The 21,162-nt window shown below is 33.9% G+C and overlaps 1 protein-coding gene across 2 annotated transcripts in view; it reads right to left on the bottom strand.

Annotated features, from left to right (window-relative positions):
* Positions 1–21,162, bottom strand: part of NOVA1 (NOVA alternative splicing regulator 1) — a 144,266-nt gene that overhangs the window by 21,699 nt on the left and 101,405 nt on the right. Inside the window, exons 3-4 of one of the 2 annotated variants that reach the window (XM_040067809.2) lie at positions 14,381–14,547; positions 4,188–4,259 (exon numbers count right to left, since the gene is read on the bottom strand). In XM_040067809.2, coding sequence (XP_039923743.1) covers positions 4,188–4,259; positions 14,381–14,547 — 239 coding nt within the window. The remainder of the gene's footprint in view (positions 1–4,187; positions 4,260–14,380; positions 14,548–21,162) is intronic. The other variant, XM_058421097.1, reaches the window with a different exon arrangement.

Genomic DNA, 21,162 nt, shown 5'->3' with positions numbered 1-21,162 from the left:
GACGAGATAGATATGCTCAAACGAGAAAAACAAACCTGAGGACTGAACGAACAAAATCTACACCTATCTGCACTCCAAAAAAATTATATTACATTGTACTAAATTATAAACTAGGAGGTTCAGGTGCAATAACAAAGCAGCAAAATAGAAAGTATAATTGTAAAAAATACAAATGCCACGGGGGGAAAACTAGAGCTTTTTGAAAAGTAAAAATAAAAGGTTTATATAGTATGTTATTGACTCTAAGTTTGGTATGATAAATCCTATTTTATTGCTGAGCTTAAGCCTATCTAATTTGTAAGGCAAGGGAAAAGGACTCCTACCCATCACTCTCCTGATTCACTAATAAGTGTGAATGTGTGTTTTGGCTTTTTATTCTCTTAAGCCAGTAGCAAAGGTCAACAGTGGTAGCAATTTCATGGAAAAAGGGAGGACTGGAGAAGGAGACATACAAGTGTCCTTCATAGGTATACATCAAGTAGACAAAGGAGAAATAAAAACTTAGCTTTCTGGGTTTCTCCCTGTAAAATTAGAGTAAAATCAGTAAATCACAAAGATTAAAAGAAAATACAATCTTGTAAATGAATAAAAATATGTAAATAGTTTAATTATGGAAATACTGGTCTATCTAAAGTCACTCAACTGTTAAAATAAAAATTAAAACTTGTACCTTTACAGGGTTCTACAGAGGAAAAGCAAGCACGTTCTATGTGATGTTTAGTGCATTATTTATCACTTTAGAGATGAAATCACCTCTTGAAGTGTACTTTGGAGAAGTTAAATTGATTTCTTCCTCCTGGTAAATAAAAGTAAAGCCATGTTCTGCCAGCTCCAGGGGCATCAGCAGAACAGTTTCACCACTGTAGCTAGATGCCTGTCAACGTTTGGCTATAAACAAAGCTGACAAGGTTTGTGAGACTGTAACACAGAAGCTCGTAGTCTGAAAGTTTAGAAAGATTGAGTTTGTTTCAGCAATAGGCAGACAGGAGGGGGGGAAAAAAAGTTCTTGGAAATTTCATCGCCTCTAATTCTATCGCCTCTTTGGTTCTTTCTTCCTTGGGAAGTTTGCAGTGCATGGATTTTTCATGTGAATAAAGATCTAAGGAAGTTCCACTGAAAAAATAAGCAAGACATTTACAAGAATAATATTGACAGATGTATAACTTCCTGGAACAAAGAACTAAAGAGTAAAACATTTCCAGCAAAGAGGCTTCTGCTGCACCCAAGGCAACCCAGTATAATACAAAACATGATGATTCTAAAGAAACTTTTCTTCCACTAGAGAAGGCATTTTGAGAGACTGTCCTCTTCTTGAGAATCATAAAACAAGTAATTCACAAATACTGGATTTTTCCAAAAACAATTTGTCAAAAGCTGAAACTGCCGTACAAGAGTTATGACCTCATCTGAATGGAGGCAAAGCGAGCCATTAAAAGGAAGATCTAATACAAACCAGATTTCCTGCCTAGCTTCCTCTGACCTCTGTTGGCAGAGCTATTTTCTTCTTGAATTAAAAAGTGTGTCTAGAAATTGTTCAAGTTCTGCCAGGGGCACACAACTGACATGCTTGTACCTCACAAGGCTCCCATCAGCTCTTCTCACCAAAGCACAGACTCTACAGTTCTATAATTGCAATGGCTTATGGGGAGTCTTCCAACCCAGCTTAAAAAATCTCACCCTAACAGCAACCCAGCATTAAGCATTGCTTAAAGCTTACTTAATCCCCTTTCTAATCTTTAATATAAAAGATCATCTTCTCATGATTAAAATCTTACAGAAAATTGAACGATCCTAAGCCGATGATGGTACCTTATCCACACAACAGATTGTGCTGTGAATTTATCTTACACATTAACACTGAATTTCCTGACATCCACCCAGTTAACTGAGCTCTCTCGTGTTATCATAATATAACGTCTTGTGAGAAAACCCGTACCTGAGCGGTTATTTTCTATTGGGAACCATCTTACACAGCCATATATCAAACCCTACATTTATTGTTGTTCTCTAATACTCTCCTGTTGGGTGTTTGCATGGCTACTGGCAGGTTTGAGATTACTGTGTTGGAACCTATTTCCATGTGACAGCCGCAGTGCAGATACTCGTCGATACACTGGTGTTGAATGCTCATCACCGCTACGGTCTGGGAACAATTGCCAGTGATGTCACTTATCGCTAGAAGGAACAGAAAGGCCTTAATTGCCTTATTATGTGCTTTGTGCTTCCTGATGGAATGGCTAGAAATCACTAAAAAATATGAGAAGGGAAAAAATAATCATAAACCTGTATGAGTTTCAATAGTTAATAATAAAAGCAATTCCAAAAGTCAATTAAGGAACTCATTACTCATCTTCATATATACAGTTCTGATGCTGTTCAAAAAAGGTCTTGATTACTTGCATGAAAACTGAATTGATCACAGGTTATGAATAAAATGCATTAAAATATGCAATTTGGGATATAGACAGGACACAAAGCATACACGTCAATTAGCATGTGAATTTAGCTATATTACTTGACAATAGTCTCACAGAACAACTTTCTATAAACATAAGTACTTTTAGCTATTGGAAAGTCATTTAAAGTTTATACACTACACTATAATTCTGATAAAATTCATAGAACAGATGCAAAATAGGTGCTTCTCTTATGCTAATTAACATGCTCAAATTGTTTATCCCGTAAATAAAAGCACTTCTTCCTTTTTCTCTAAATAATGATCATAAGGATATACTTATAATCAAAAAAAAAAGGTGTGAAAGTAAAGAAAAATAGTAAGAACCATTTAAAAAACAATCTCTGCACTCATTTTCAAAACCTTCTAGCTAAAATAAACAAAATACTAAAATTAAGAGAGGGGGAATAAAAGCTGAACTCATAAAACATCCCTAGCTGTCAGCAAAGATTCTTACTTTGTCATTTAATGATGATGAAGCCAAGTAGCTGTTGCTGGAATGGAAGCAGACTGATGAAGAAGGCTTTCAAATTGAAGTCAAGGATATTACAAGCTATATTTTTCTTAGCAGTTCTTCTATCTGTACAATTTCTTTCTAAATTCCATTACTTTCTGTATTTGACACCTCCTTCAATCCATGTCATGTGTTGATCAAAGGTGTTTTTCTTTAATATGCTTCCATTCATGTGAAATCGTTTGTTCATACACCAGAAAGTTCTAAGCCATTCAAAAAATATCAGAAAACCAGAAATTAATAACATTGTTAACTTCCAGGGCAAATTAGCTTGTGAAGAAAACTTTTCTCATATCTGATGTTATTTATGTAAGATCTGATAGCAACATTCAGCTAACTGAAACAGGCTGTAGAAACTTTTAACGTATACTAAATACATTATTTGAATGCAAAGCACATTAAGTTTATCAAAAATAAATAAGATTTTTAAAGCAAGAATAAGTTCTAAAGAGCATGGTATGTAGCAATTTTTACAAATTTCATAGGGAGGACAAAGATAATATGATAATTTGTGGGCAAAATCAACCAGACATTTACTTTTCCAATTAAAATAAATGAGTATAATTAACAGGCTGCTAAAAGGACAGTATATGCAGTTAAAAATATGATATGAATTCAACTGACTTAGATGTGTTTAGCACATTTTTAGAGAGATTTAATTTTACTTCATTTTTCATCGATAAATTTTCATTTTAAATACTTTTATATTTAAATAATGGCCCTATGTTACTGTCCACAAACACATTTCAAAATTCTGCAATAAAGAAGTCTGTTTGCCTTTCCTGGGTTGAATTCCAGCTATTTAAGCATGGGTTTAGGGGTAATTCTACTATAACTTAAAACTGATCCAGGAAGTAAATACGTGTGTGCATATATACACAAGCATATATAAATCAAGTCTTACTCTGTCTACAGACATACCAGTTTTGTATCCTTGAATTTTATCAAATGGAAAAAAAAAAAAACAAAACCAAACCAACTATTTTAAAAGATACTTTGATTTCATCAGAGATTTTAATGAAGCCCACCAAAATAAATTAAGAGAAACAAAATATTTTCCATTTACTTTGCCAATTTCTAACAAGAGTTAGATATCTATGGTTATGGGTGTATATATGTGAATGAACGAATAAATCCTTAACCCACCATATCTTTTTCTCCAGTTTGCAAGCTGTCACCCGTGAGAAGTATGGTGCAGATGGTGGGATGATTCTGTACCTGATTGGCTCTGGAGGTGGCCATGGGATCAGACGGAGAGGACTTGGTGGTAGTTGGGGAAGATGGCAATGTCTGGGAACAAAGCGGTTCAGGAGCAAATCAACCTTTACAAGCCTTAGACTGAACAGTTAAAAAAATAAACAAACCAACAAAATAACATAACTAGAAAATTAAAAGAAATTAAAAAATGTTTGACAAAAATCTTTCTCCTACTCATTGGAACTTAATGGAATTTAAAGTCAATTGGATAAATAATGCATGTAAATATGCATGCTTGTGCATGTAAAAACAAATTCATGACTTGAAATCAAGACGGTGAACTCACATAAATACTCAAAAATATGCTGACCACATGAGGCATATATTCTTTCCTCTCTCCTCCTCTTGGGGAAAATGAAGACTATAAGTAAACAAAAATTCCAGCAAGTTCAACGAGCATACTAAAAACAGTTATCAGTCTATGAACAATCAGAGCCAATGTCTGAAAGAAGTTAAAAGAGATCTGGCACTTTATACAGCACCATTCTACAGCAAGGACTTTTAGCCAGCAAACTGTTTTTGGCAATATTCTAACTGCTAAAATATTCATTGATTTTTTTAAATCTAGAAGCAGGTGAAAAAATGTAAGCGTCAACCTCATGATGGATGAACATGCAACTAATACCTTCATAACAAATAACTACAAAATATTTAAAATTTGTGTTAAAAATTTTCATTTAGTTGAACAAAGGTCAATAGCTTGTTATAGTTCTGTGTTCAAAATAAACACAAAAAAGAATTAAGAGTCATATTTATTGATCATCTTTTCTAAATAATATACATATGCTTAACATTAATTCTTGAACATATTAAAAAAGCACTGCTCTGTTTAAAAATTGTATATACACATTTCTCCTTTAAAAGTATTAGATCATGACAGAAAAACTCTTCTTTTCTTTTCATAAATGTAGTAAAAAAGTAAAATTCCAATTTTCAAAACATAACATACAATACTTATTCAAAGCATGTTTTTGACATCCTTGCAATATATAAATAATATAAAATATCAAAAATTACACTATTTTTATGTCAAGAAATAAGCGTTAAAGTACTATACAATGGAATTTATCATATGCTCATATAATTACTAACCAAAACTATTTAGAAATAAATAAAGCAAAAATTTCACACTTTCAGCAGTTCTGTTACTTACCATCATTGACAGTCCCTCATAAAATAGGTATACATCCTTTTGCACTAAAACTCTTAATGCATATGAGAAAGCTGGGACACTGTGAATGCATAAAGTTGTGTATTAGCAAAATATGGGCTTGTACATATGCACACACAAATATTTTAGATGTATGTTAAACAGTACGAAGATCCATTTTTCATAGTTTGTACATAAACAGGCAGTTAAAACAGGAGAAATCAAACCTTAAGAAACAGATTCCTATTTTGCGCTTCCAACTCTTAACTCATTGTAAAACAATAAAAACAAGCAAAAATAGTTTAAGCATCAACTGGGACTCCTTCACGATGGTTATATAGAAAATACTACCATGTATAGGACATTATAAAAATATGTAGCTTGGCAAACTGCTATTGGTCAGCAGGCACTACACATTGTAAAAATCAAGGCAATTATAAAGGATTCTCCCATGTCTTTGTGTACCAAACATGGGACCTTCATGAGGGGCTAGAATTATTTAGCAAAAGATGTGTCTGATTCCACAGTAGCACACAGCTAAGCTTCTTCAGCTATAGAATTATACTTCTGATTTCAGGGAGATGATGCAGTATTTCTCTTACCAAAGTCTGAAATTGTAATGAACTGAATTGTATCATTTGAGGCTAAACAGGAAAAAAAAATCAAAAAATACAAAAAACCCAAACCGACCAAACACCCCCACCCCCCCCCCCCACCACATAAACAAAACAAAAAACCAAACACCAAAAATAATGGAGAATTTATTATTGTCCCAATAGGTTTTCTTTATTATAGCTAGGTATTAAACTTCCCTCCTGAAATCCCAAAAAAAAAAAAAAAAAAAAAAAAAAAACCAACCCTAATATATTTTGACTAATATATTTCAGAAAACTGATAGTTTGTCTTACCAACACCACTGCTAACTAGGGCATATGGTACTGTATGTTGTTTTGGTATGCTAGGTTGCTTATTAAAAAGAAAAATAGTTTGTTCTTCACAGTTGTTATCAAACCTAACTAGTGGATTTATAAGGAAATACGTAGAACACTTAAACACTGGATAATGACAATCACTGATACCATAGATGGTTTACAAAACTGGAAACATCTGATTTCCATTCATATCAATCTTTATAAAGCACAGAAATATATGACTGTGATGAAAAAAGGACTGACGTTAATTATTTCAGGTGACTGTTGAACTATAACATCTACTAAGTAGAAGCATTTCATTATTTATTTTAGCAAAAGCCTGTTTAAATACAATGGGAAAAAAGAGATTAATAAATTTAAAAACAGAAACTGTAATAATGAACAAGAATCAACTACGAAAAACACCTTTTATTCTAAAATAAATGGCTAAATATTGAAAAAAAATTTTTTTCTTGTGTTTTTGCTGGTTTTTTCTTTGTATATCAGGTTGGTTGTATTTGAGGCTTGATCTCTTACATTGTTTACTGAAGTAACTACTTTTATTTTTTCATAGACATATATCTACACACATACGAATATATAAAATAATTGACAGTGTTTTGTAAAAATTAATCTCTTTCATCTAAGCCATTATGAAATTAAAATTTCTCTGTTTTCTTAAATACTATTACCTTTCTTATTACTTATTAAACAATTAATGAGTTACAGGTTAGAGTGTGTTGCTTGTTTCGACTTTATACTTCTAGAACACACTTGAGAAAAGAGATTTTAAGTATCTAAAAAGGAGCCTAATTTTAGGAATAAAACTTTTTTTTAGTCATATTTGACTTGTAGTACCTTCTGAAAGTCCAAGAAAATATTACTGCTTTTTTGTCCTCAAACTCTGACTGTACTGTGAGAGACTTCTCTCGGGGAGCATAACACACTAAAGCGTGTGCAGAAATACGGTCAAATCATCGCACTTCCATTCTTGACATGTTTTGATTAAGAGAGTGAAGTTATAGCTGTACCATGGCAGTATAGATTACATACAGTCCATCTGCATGGTGTTTCAAAAAGTCTCCTCTTTTGAATACAATGACACCCTTATATATGCATATTTACATTAAAGAAATTTCAATACTTACACCATGGGTAATAAATAATAAAACTGTACTGAGGCAATTAACTTAATTCTCAGTACATACTAGTATATATAAATATTCAGGACTAGGAAGAAAGGGCAGAAAATGAAACATGGTTCGAAACAGGGTTGCAGACATGAAAGTATAGAAAAAAACGTGATTTAAATGTGACGGTGAGACTGTATTTACAGCTTACCAATTTCTAGTTTCTCACTACAGAGTTTGCCAAACAAAGGTGGTCTTGGTAATAACTTTAGCTGCAATAAGTATGTTTTAAGACTAACCTAATACTGAGTTTCAGTCCTGCATATATTAATATTGGTGCTTTTAATCACTGAAATTAGTGTGATAAAACTAAATTGCTTAAGTCAATATTTTAATGCACTTTAAGAAAAGGTGTTATCTTTGAAAAAAATTGTATTAAACAGTTTAATACCTTCTGCAGTTAAAATGAGAAACAGAGAGCACTGCAAGGCCCCATTGCTCTGAACAACCTAAAAGACTGACTTTCTAGACTTTCAACACTATCAGACATAAGCCTTTCTTAACAGACTACTCGCTTTGCTAATCAGAGAGTCTTCTTCACATCTGCTGTGATCTCCTTTAATCTGTAACTCTGGATGAAGATTCTTATCTTGGAAATGACTGTATAAATATGTAACACATTTCAAAAACCAGAATTTGGATAAAGAAATAATCAAGGATTCGTAATTTGCTTAAAATCCAGACTGTAAAAACGCTACTTTGATTACTTCAGTGATCTTTTATTCCTACCTTTTCATTTCTATAAAGGACAAAGAAAAGAAATTTTGATTATATTTCAGTCTCTGCATTTGATTTTGCTTTTGCGTGGAAGAAGAGACAGAGTATATGGAAATACAAAAAGACTAAAAGGTAACATCTGTATTTATGCGCTCTTGGAACTTGACTTTGAGAAGGAAATAACTACGGTTAAGTTGATCGTGAAGAAGGTTTATCTCACGTTTTGTCAAAGACAAGAAGGGATAAGAAGCTTGAAGGAAACGACCAGGTTTTGGATCACCATTTGAATCACCAGAGCATCTCTGGATGAAACAATTTAGAATTATTATTACAGTAAAAGGGACAAAAAAGAATCAGAAACTCCTCTTTCTTCAAAACTTGTCACAGTAACACAGAACTGCTACAAGATCTGGTGCTGTTACATAGTAATAACAGTAAACTGAAGTACATAACTAGGCACAGCCATGAGAAATCCTGTAAGATACAGGTTTAAGATTCATTCTAGAAGAGAAGGTTACCTTTTCATTCTGGGATACTTTGGGATTCAGAAAGATACACCAAAATTGTAAAGCTATCCGAAGGGATGAAAGAACTTTAAAATTTTCTTAAGAACCAAAACACTACTGAAAATTTATGTAAAGTTGAATGCTGCTGTTCATCCCCCAACTAAATAGTCTATTCTCATTCCACTTTTGAAGCACAGAAGAGTTAATAAACAGCTACAAAGTCAACTGCATTCATAAAAGAAGTTTTGCATAATATTGAGATTATACTCAAGTCTGCATAAATGGAACAGAAAATAAAACTAGTGATCTGCCAGCAGAATTAAGCACATGAGGGACAGGATAAAGTACACATATTTTTATGGAATACTAAACTTTTGCCACTGAGAACTAAATAGCTTTTAGTTTTTTGTTCTGGCAACTTGTGGAGACCTCCGCACATCTTACTACGCATTGCAGAATGACAACTGGTGTGATTTTAAACCTATGTTCACAAGGGAAAAAAAATTATGAGAAGTTTTTAACTTGACAAAAAGTCACTGTGATCTATGAAGTTACTTATATTGTGTTTAAATGAAAACTGTAATTTTCTCACATTTTCCAGTTTAGTAAGATTAATCTAGGTGACAGACTTTTGTCTTCAATGGATGATAAAGAAAAGAAAGGCTTCTCAGAAGGGATAGGCATTTTATGAAACCAATGAATGTTTCATAAGGAAGGAAGAATCTGAGAATACTTGTGGATTAAAAACTCAATACAACCCAGCAATGTGCACATGCGGGCCAGAAAGCAAACTGCACCCCAGGCTGCACCAGAAGAAGTGTGTCTAGGAGGATGAGAAGTGGTTCTGTCCCTCTGCTCTAGTGAGACTCCAACTGCAGTGCTGCATCCACCTCTGGGGCTCTCAGGATAGGAGAGACATGGACCTGCTGGAGAAGATCCAGAACAGGGCCACAAAGACCATTAGTGACTGGAGCCCCTCTCCTATGGAGACAGGCTGAGAGAATTGGCATCGTTTATCTTAGAGACAGGAAAGCTGGGAGACAGACTTTCACCACTTAAAGGGGACCGATAGGCTAAGTTGGGACAGACTTTTTATCAGGTAGAGTCGTGACTTGACAAAGCAAAAGGCTTTAAAACGAAAACAGGTAGATCTAGATTAGATTTTAGGGGGAAACCTTACTGTGATGGTGGTGAGGCACTAGAAGAGGTTGACCAGAGAAACCGGATGATCCATACTTGGAACTGTTCAAGGCCATATTGGATGAGGCAACCTGGTCTAGTGAAAGGTGTTCCTGGCACAGGGACTACGACAGGATCTAGATGATCTTTAATTTGCCTTCCAACTAAAACCATCCCATTACTCTCTGAAGTCTACTGAGCCTTTACTGTCTGAAGAACTCATAATTCAAACAAACCCCCATCTCCATTTAAGTCAATATTTTCAGCTGTGCATTCTTAAACTTAGGTTCTATACAGGTGTTTGAAAGCAAAACTTTTTAATTAAAAATTATTAAGTTTTCTTTTTTGTTGCTGATCAACATTTCTGGAGTAGAAGCACTTGTTTTCAATAGAGGAACACGAAATTACAAATCTGAATTCAGACATTAACTTTTGCAGATTTTGAATAAAATAACTGGGACCATGATTAATAAACAGAAGTTCAACTCGCGAGACATTAATTACCTACTGAAAAAGCTGAAGTGAAACTGGTTCCAATGAAAGCTTTAACTGAAAGTTCTAAATGTGAAAGTTTTAGTCTAGATTTACAAGACGGAAATTCTAAATCCTTTTCTATGTTTTAAAAGACCTTAACATTTCATAGAAACAAAGTATCATTCAGGTAGGAAGGGATCTCATAAGGCCAAACAGTTCAAACTCCTGCTTGAAGCATAGTTATCTTTAAGGTAGATCCTCTTTCCTTCCATAAAATGCACAGTTCAGCAATGGCCATCTCTGTTTCCGTGAGCTTCCTGGACAGGCTGCTACAACATCTGCTGCCTACTACTACTGAAAGCTGGAAGAAAAATTCAACTAGTGTTACCCTGGTTTTTCTGAGTTTTTTAAAGCCTTTTGAATTTTCATAAAATGGATAACAGATCTTTTAGCCATGGTGCAATATTAGAAGCAGTTTCTACCTTTTTCCCACACATGTAACATAAACAAATCCTTTGTTTTTCATTCTCTGTCCTTTGTTTGCATATTTCTAGCCTGAAAACAATTGTAACTGACTGTTGGTTTAGCCACTTGGCTGAAAGGTGAAAAACCCCAAGAAGCCAATCTTCGGCCAGACCCACAAATGGATATAAAGTAAGAAATAAACAAGGAGGCTCTCTCTCTGCCCCGGACTCAGCCTGAGTCGGAATGGAGGAACCTCTGCCCTGCAAAACCTCTCTCTCCGTGTGACTGCTTTGCGAATCACGGTAACAAACTAGCCTGCAAAAAAGTTGTAATGATTTCTGAATTAGGTGATAAAACCAATTTAAGCAGCCTTTTGCATTGTTCCTAAGAATTGCTATTGATTTAGAGATGAAATTTAAAGTTTTGGATGTCAATTACAAAGACTAAACAATTCAGGCTCATGAGCTTTTATGAAAACATTCTTTTGGTTCCTGTGATTTATGATATGGTTTGAAAGAGTTTGTATGACACTCTGACTAATAAAGAGAAAAAGAGGGAGGCTAAATGCTCCTAGCAGTTTCTGGAAAGAGAAGGGGCATAGGAACCTGCTGGTTATTGTTCAGTGATATTTAGAAACAGCAGATGGTTGACATCCATGGAGATAGTCTATGCTGTCTAGATATAAAAGATACAATAATTTGTCAATTAAACATCTATCAGACCTACTTGGAGGAGACAATTCCCTGGTATCCACTGATAAGTCCAAAGGATTAGGAGAGACAAAAAAAAGTCCTGGAGATGGCTCAAAAGGAAGCACATAGATTTGCCTTCAGATATTCTGCAGCTGAAAAAGCCTAACTTCAAGGGACAGAATGTTCAGAGAGTGATTCCATTAGTAAAGAGAAATGCCAGGCCAGAGTCAGCCTCTCTGTGTCCCATACCTCTCCTGAAGACAGAAAGTGCTGAAATTCAGGTAGGCAGCAAAGGCTTTACCTACTGCCTTGCAAAGGCTTTACCTACTGCCTTTCTTCATTGAGTCTATAATCAGAAATTTTCCTTCTTAGCTCCCTTTCCTAGGGTGAGTGCTGATAAAGCAGCCCAAGACAGAGAAATTCCAATAGAGAAATGAAAGCTGCACATGAGTGGATTTGCAAGACTTCACTTTTATTCAGCTTTTATCTTTATTCATGGGGAGAAAACTACATCATCTTTTTGACTAAAACATTTTCAGATTTCTTAAATGAAGGTAAATTCTAATTATTTCAAATCAACTTTAAATTTTCTTTGATCTGCAGTGTAATACTTTGCATGCCAGTGTTCTTGGGCAACATTCTAAGACCGGAAGAACCATGCAAAATTTTGTGTAAAAGAAGTCACAAATATTAAAGGTTTATTTACAAAAAAAAGTCAAAATTATTAATATTAAAAAATTTACTGGTAATTGCAATCAAATTGTGATATTTGTGCTCTCAATAAAATAACGACACCGAAGTTCTAAATCACGGAAACTTGTTATAAAAATATTATTCTCTTAAATTTTTAAATTAAGGTATTGTATCTTTCATTAAAGTACAGTATACTCTGACACTGAAAGATTAATTCACTTCAAATTTGACCTAAGAACTATGCTAAAATTTCATATCTTGGTAAAAAATAATGGATTTTAGGTTTGATTCAATTTTAGATGGAGTCGATATTTATAGTGTATTAATTTGTCATGAACAGATTCTGCCTCATTAAAAGAGAATTGAAACAATTCAGTGTGGTTAAAATTGTTTAACGTGTGAACATGCATATCCCCAAATATTTGAAGATATATTATGCACCTGCAAGTATACAAGTAATATATTTATATTTTAAGATGTGGAGCTAGCATACATTGTACTTTAGTCTAAACTTCATTAGCAGTGACTGCATTCACTAATCCATCCCTCCAGAATTTAATTGAACTTAATATTTCAAACCAACAAACCCCAAACCAAACTTTCAAAAAAGAGGGAAGAAACGTAAAAATTAAAAAAAATAAAAACAAACCAGCGACAACTAAACAACCAAACCAACCAACCAATCAAAAAACAAACCCCCAAAATAAAAGAAAAACAACCTCAACATCTTTGCAAATACATTTTCTGAAGAAATAGTGCGGACAACGAGATATATCATCTTCAGACTCAAGAGAGGTATTATTTAGGCATTTCACTAAAGAGCTCTGTAATCTAGTTCCTCAGGATCTTACTGACTTACCTAAAAAGCTAGCTACCTTTCATTTCAAAGGGCAAAACCACTTTTTATTGTAATAGAGAACACTCATTTCCCACTGGACTAAGAAATATTGGCACAAAATCCAATATTTTATCAGCAGAAAAGCTAGTCAAAACATAGCTCAGTTTCAGATTTTTCTCTCCCTTTCAGGCATAATCATTTTCATGTCTAATAATTGACAAATTAATCCTATAAAATAAATGGGGGGCTTTCTTTTTAGTATTTTCTTATAAATTACTTAGAGTAATTTTTATGTAAAGTTATTGCATACAGAAAAAATAAATAGTAGTAAATATTAGAAATCATATGAATGGTTTATGCACAGTTTCATCCATCTAAAGTGGCCTGGTGCAAACTCATCCTGTTCAAAAACATCTTTATATAAGCACTCAGTGTATGTCACTGTATACAAAGTAAAATAATTGCTCACAGCAACCAAATTATAGGAAACTAAACCTTGCTAGTGTAGAAGGACAAAATAATCTTTCTCCCACATAGGATATGTGAGAAACTAAAATCTGTCCTCTACAGGATAGAGAGAAAGACAAAATTTTACTAATCTTCCCTAATTTCTTTCTTCATTCTTTTCTTTTTCAATACAATGGAAAATAACTTTAAATCCTGTATGAGGTATATTTCCCATTCTCCTTGCAGAGAAATTTTTTTTAAAATTAAAATTTGTATGGAAAATCAAAGAACAAAGAACTCGGGCAGTAACAGCTTGCAAATAGTTTTTGCAGTACTCAAAGATTTTGAATGAAGCCAGTAAAAAAATAGGCAAAAAATATGCCAAAAATAACATCAAATGAAATTGTAAAAAGCTTCCCAAGCAAATTATCCTTATGTTTTCAAGTTCTTACAGGTAAGATTTTAAATTATCTAATTTAGGGTCTGGAAAAAAGTTACTTTTTTTCTTTTATTTATATACATAAACGTAGAGAACATTCAGTTAATCTGTGATTTTTAGTAACACTTAAGATTTACATAGGGTTCACCTTTTAAGATTAAAATTCAACAATCTTTAACTAAGACCTAGAGGTCTATTACCACCTTATACAGTAAAGAAAGGTTTATAAAAGAAACACATTAGAGCACGGCATTGGAATTTATAAAACACTATCTAAAAGAACTGCTGAGAAACATGGAACATGTAAGCACAAGGAAAAAGAGTACCAGCAAGTTAATAAAGTCTAAAGTAACATTTTTTTTAAAGAACATGTTATGTTTACCCCTTCCACCACTTAAGTTTTAAGACTTCCAAGGAGCTGCTGTGACTCTCTATTTCCAAACAAAAACTCACTCGTTTGATGCGGTCTGGGTTAACAGTGGTCCGAGGCTGTAGAATGCTGACAGGCTCTGTCTTGGCCACATCCTGAGGCATTTCTCGAATCTTCTCTGCAATGAAGCCATGAACTGCATTTAGTGCTTCGACTGTTCCCTGGATCAGACACACCCGCTCTGTAGTACCTGCAAATAGCAAAAATCCATCCGAGTGATGTGGATTCTTCAAGATCCCACAAACTGCTTCAGTTAGGGCCCAAAGATGGCACTCAAAGGCGATGTTGCAAAACCAATGAGCAATACTTCCCTGAAAGCACAAATGAGAGAATTCCGAGATAACATACTGATGATGTGAAGATATTTTAAACAACTCCTATTGGTGTAGATCCAACAATCACTAACTTTTCAATTCACCCTGGATATCATCAGTCAGAATACTCAAATTTCTTCCAAAATGAAATTGTTCTGTTTGTGCTACCAAAAAAAATCAACACCAGTTCTTATCTACTGATTTCTTATTTAAAAACATCTAGAGGATGGCTAAAGACGGATGCTGAACTATGGAAAAATTATTCCTTGATTTTTTTTTTTATTTTTTTTTTTCTTTTTTTTTTTGTGATGAGATTAGTTTTAGATGATTAAATGGCTTTACTATATAGCAAAAAAAGGACTATTTTACATATTGGCTTACAGTTTGATACATCCTCACTACACAAATATTAGACCCTCGCCCCCCCGCCCCCCCCAGTCCTCAGGATAAGAGTATGACATATCACAATCCATGTTCTGTATTCCACATATCAAACCATTTATTTATGTTCCAAAAAATCAGTTTTTACTTGAAAAACAGCATCTGACAGGAGTTGGAAAAACCTCCTCAAACTCCCTAAAACCTAAAAGCAACTTAAAAAATGAATATTGCAGTTTCCACTTTCATTCTGCAGGAATACCAACTTAAGACAACATACATGCTCAAGTAAAATGGCTTTAAAATTTCACATAATACATAGCTTCAAAACCACATTCTTTACACTTCCAACATACAATTTTTTTTGACATTCATTGCCTCACTGTTGTTTTCAAATACCAGTAGGACAGTTCTACTAAGAGAAGACAATTATACCGTGAACTATCAAGATATTAGTGTATTCCTAAAAATATAGTAATACAATAGCAACATATTGTGTTGCAAAGATAAGCCAGATACATATCTCTATTCTGCATCAGTACATATTTTGCTTCAAGACTACGGGGAGGGGAGAAAAATAACAAATCAGCTATGGAATTAGCACAAAAATATATATTTTTTTTTTTTCATTTATATACTCCTAGTAAATACTATTGATAAGGTCACAAATTAATCTTTTCTCACATAAAATTCATTCACTCTACCTAAGAAAATGAAAGTGACAATGTGATGATGTAGCAAACACTAACAAGTTTGCAACAATTCCTGAAGTTCACCCCATGTTTGTTGGCCTCATTTCCATGGTACAACCTGCATGGAATCACATAGATTAATGTACCAGAGTGGTAAGCAACCTTTTCCATAAAATTCCCTTCCTGTCAATTTTATGTTTATATAATCATCTTTTATGATCTTAAAATATGCTCCTTAAAAGAGTGCAACATAGACTTCAACAGAGAATAATATGTTAATTTTAGGAATTTCCAAGAAAAAAAAAAAAAAGGGTTTCATTAGTTCATGCTCTTCATCTGTTTCTGTGGATGATTGCTCATATTAAATATTTTATTACCTAAAGATGAAGGAGCACACTAAGAGTCTTGCCTGCTCTTAAGGTAACATATTCACATATACTTAAAATCTGATTTTTATCTTAAGTGTTGGGCAATACTGAAATTCAACACTGGTAGAAGCACTACAGCAAAAAAGACAGAATAAGAAACTTTTTTTTTCCTGTCTATCAAAATATTTTATTTTAAAACAATTAAAATTAGGATTAAAACATGTCAACCAATATTTCAAAATATGTGAGATTATTAATCCTTGACATAAAATATAAAATTAGAATGTTTACACTCTTAACACAAAGGCATAGAAGTCTCCCAATCAAAAGTATATTTCTCAAGAGAAAGCTTTTTAAAATATTTTTGCGACGTCTTACAGCACCTTTTCAACAAATCAACTTCAAAATGCAGCTAATTTTCTATTCCAAATGCTCTATCAGAAAAGGCAGTTTGACTGACATGAGTGAAAGTCACCACAGCAAATGAAATTTGGTTCCTAGACAAAGCTTCCTTGATGCCCTTTTTCTTTTTCCTACTTGGCTCCCTCCCCTCTTGCAAACATCGCCTGTGGTTTCCATGTAAAGCAACCCAGCTCCAAGAAAATGCTCTGGGGAGTCTTTACAAGGGAGTATTAATTGTCTCCTAAATGAGGAGATGTGAGGTGGACTGATCAATGCAGCTAATGCAAGTGTTCTCTAGGTCAGCAGACAACACACTGAAACAAAACACGGATCGGGTTACGGCCAGCTACGGGAGCCTCATTCAGAAAGCACTCAACAGGGATGACTTCTGTCAAAACACTGGAATGGAAAACAGTCAGTGCTAAACAGGAATTTCGTTAGACTTGACACTAAGTGACCAAAGGGTGTTTTTCAATCTGTGTTGTTTTAGAAGGTGCAGCATAATAAAAATACGCCGCATGTCGTACCGCAGACCAAACATGCTACGTTTCAGTATGCACAAACTAGGATGTAGTAGCAGAAATCACTGTTCCATGGAAAAAAAGAAAATTGTGCAAAACCACATCTCATACTGAATTAAAGTTTTAAATTGCACATTTGCTTTGATAGTCATGTGCCCTCCCCCCCCCCAAAAAAAAAAAAAAATTAAAAAGGTGGAGGAATTTTACACTTACACAGTTTTGAATTGTCTTAATCTTTTTGAAGCAATCTTGTCATATTCTTTCACAACTGTAATAGCTTTTCACTCAGATGCTGGAGTACCATAACTAACAAGAATTAAGAAAAAGAAAAATTGCCAGCTACATGACCAACCTTTATAGCATCACAGAAAAAGGGAAACCTTTATCTGGTTTTCAGTTTATTTTGTTTAGTTTACAGGGGGCTTTTTTTTTTTTTTTTTTTTTTTTTTTTTTTTTTTTTTTTTTTTTTTTTTTTTTTAACGTAGCATTAGCTACAATATTTCTTTTTTCCTCTCCAGTTCCATGGGAGAGGGAAAAGTGAAACTATTACCAGGCACCACACAATTTACAGGAAACTAAACAAAAAACTCTTTCAATATCTAATAAATCAGGACTAAAACATAAACAGGCTTGCAATAACTTTATTTTAAGAACTCATTTTTCCTCCTACCTCATGTAACTATCTAAAATGTTACTTCTGGCAAATATCCTTGGACAGCACACTAATTTTTTCAAGAACTTCCAAACAACAAACCATGATTTTTCTCTGAGAATATTACTTATTGGACAACTGATACAGCTTTTAAAGCCACCATTAGAATAAATGGCAGGAGATGCACCAGGATAAGCGATCCTGATGCTTTTGATGTTTGTATTTCTATACTATACTGGCACGTACCTATATACGGTTGCCACTAAAATTTAAAATGCTTACTTAAAGACTCTGATTCAATGTAGGAGTTCTTCTGTACTCACAGAAATGCTCACTAAATGTTAAATGTGCTTCTGTATTTTTGGAAAATAAGAATCACTTCTCAGCTGAAATGTTTTGGGGAATGCATGGTACCTTTCAGAAATCTATGGCGTATATGACTCTATAAACTATACACTGGGCTTTTATGTCAATCTTAAAAAGAATTTGAAAACCTAAAAAGCACAATGCAATAGCAGCCCAGTGTAATCCCAATACATCCCCTAATTAAATCTCCTTGTATTTTTCCAGTGTACCATGCCAATTTCTTTGATGCTAAAAGGGAGAACCTTTTAGTGAGAGAAGCCAAAGCTAAAACCTTAACTAAGTAAAAGTTGCACTACAGTCTCTCATCTGCTCATTTACATTAAACATTTTGTTTGACGACTCCCAGTACAGCACCCTGCCAACCCCAATGTCACATACACACATTTTTGTGACCTGTGATCTACTGGCTGTTAGAGTAGGGTTCTATAGAACACTACACAGACTAATTCAGCCAAAAACTCATCTTGCAAACCCCTTGGCAAAATATATTGGACTGTGCTTTGACACTATTCCCAAGGAAAATAAAAATTTTCAGTAAACTGCTTAACATGAAATTCTGATAAACACTTTCTTGGATTTACCTTTTCCTCTGCACAAAGCCTCAGAAAATGAAAAGTCATAAAATAAAAATGTTTTCGTGTTCAAATGCATTAGAAGCACCTCACAAGGCCTTCAACAGATACAAAAAACCTTTGCCATACAAATGATAAAATGTACAGTCTTAAATGCAACACGTAAGAACATCCCACAGATGTGTGAAGTGTTACAGAAATCTCAAGTTTTCTCCTTCAGTTCTTTTCTCTCTCCTATCCTTTTTACCTTTTTATCTTGACAGAGACTTAACTGGTCTTAACACAGAATCTGCACATATTCCTCACTGACAAAAAGGCGTCTCTCAAAGCAAAGCTTAATGATCTCAGACCTCCCAAACTGAAAGGGGAATCAAGGGCTGGTAGAAATTCTAGGGCACTGATGTTCTGCTCTTGTTTTCGTCGACAAAATAATGTCGGATCTGCTTGCACAGGACACACACACAAATAAGAGTGTGTTCACAGGAAGCCTTACTGCCCTTAGCAGAAGAACTCGACTGCTGAACTCAGGTCAATAACACACCTTTTAGGCATGACACATGGACAGCCATGCACATATGTGTGCACATCCGTATTCATACCCACATATACACCAATTTGTTTTACTGTGATTAAGTGACAACTTTCACTAGAACTCAGATATTGAAATGGATCAAGTTTAAAAATTCTGAAAAACTTATTAAATGTCTGAATACTCAAGAGTTATATGAAAACAAGTTTACAATCCATTGCGATTTGGTGACAAGACTGATTTACATGAATCTAGGTTTACTGTAGTTATGACTAAAGAAACTGATTATTCCCATGTGAGACAGTGTCACCGAGACACACAAAGCAATCACACGCGGACAAGAGATTTTTGCAGAGGTTCTTCCGATCCAGCTCCTAGCTGAGAGAGCGGAGAGAAGAGAGCTCCTTTGTTTATTTCTTACTTTTTATACATTTGTGGGTCTAGCAGAAGATTGGCTTTTTGGGGTTTCCACCCCTCAGCCTCAGTGGCCAGACCAATTGTCAGTTACAATTGTTTTCAGGTTAGAAATATGCAAACAAAGGACAGAGAATGAAAAACAAAGGATTTGTTTATGTTACATCTGTGGGAAAGGTAGAAAATTGCTCTTAATATTGTACAATAACTAAAAAGATCTGACTCCATCTAAGAAAATCAAAAGGCTCAGAAAAACCAGGGTAACAAGACAGAAAGCCTGGAAATTAAAAAAATCAAACCTCATCATTATTAAAGGTTTAAAAGAGATGATGAGTCATCTTACAAAGCAAACAATCCCTGAATATAAACTCTTTTGTTATGTATCAGCTACAGCTTTGATGATGATTTCCTAGAAACTTAGTTACATAAAGAGAGATGATTACTAATTATTATTATAATGTCATGTGTAAGAGACAGGATTACAACTACTCTTTAAGAGCTATTCATTAAAAAAAAAAAAAAAAAATTCCACTGCAAAAGGTGGCAATGGTCTCCACAACCAAAGGAAAAGGCCAGAGATTTCTTTTCTTTCTATGGTTTCATGTTGGAGTGTTACTTAGATGAGAAACACAGAGAAAGTATGTGTGCAAGTTAATGCCCAAATGGCCACTATGAAAGTAAACACACTCTATGTCTTGGGAGAGCATGTTTCTGGAATATGAAAGTACTGGAAATAGGAAAGCCCTCAAGCCATGGACAGAAGCACTGTACCTTTAATAATTTTGTTTGTGGAAATGTTTGTCTTAATATATTATTTGTAAAATTATTTGTAACAAATGAACTACTGCTTAATGAAACAAAACCCACCAGAGTCTATCATAACATTTACATAACAGGAAAAAAAAAAAAAAAAAAAGGAATATAAAACATAGAATTTAAACAAAATACAAAATAATTAAATTTAATCATTGTTATTTATATGTTCCCCCTTAAAAAAAAAAAAAATCACATGAGTTTTGATGAGCCCCAGATTACATGGTATTCTCTGCTAACAAACAGAAATCTGCTTCAATTTGCCTTAACAGTGGTAATATGATTGATGGACTTCGATATGCTTCTGATTTTTTTGTCAAAAGGAAATGGGCTAACCATTATGATACTTTCTAATAATGGAATATAACAATTTGATTATTCATGTATTTTTTAGATTATCAGTGCTTGGAATATTGCACAGGGTTACTATTTTTTCCCTATCAGTAACCACCTAAGTAAGTAAACATTTATTGAAAATCCAGTACTGAAATTTGGTGAAAATGTGAAAGTCTATGGTAAGCAAAGCTTTCAAATTCATTAAAAACCAAGCACATACAATACAATCAGAAGACTATATCTACTGGAGAAAAGAAAATAACTGACCTTATTTTTCAAAGAGAATAGAAAGAAAAGAAATAGACTGTTTTTCAACATATATGGAATTTTTTTTTTTTTTTAACAAAAGAATGTGAGACTATTTTTTCCTGCAAAGCAATATTCAGTCGACAATTACTGCTTTTATACTATGTTATAGTAATATGAACCTTTGTTCGTAATGCCTCCT

The sequence above is a fragment of the Hirundo rustica genome, chromosome 6 (assembly GCF_015227805.2).
Source record: "Hirundo rustica isolate bHirRus1 chromosome 6, bHirRus1.pri.v3, whole genome shotgun sequence".
Taxonomy (NCBI): Eukaryota; Metazoa; Chordata; class Aves; order Passeriformes; family Hirundinidae; genus Hirundo; species Hirundo rustica.
The sequence above is the reverse complement of the archived record's forward strand: the minus strand, read 5'-3'. Positions and strand labels throughout refer to the sequence as shown.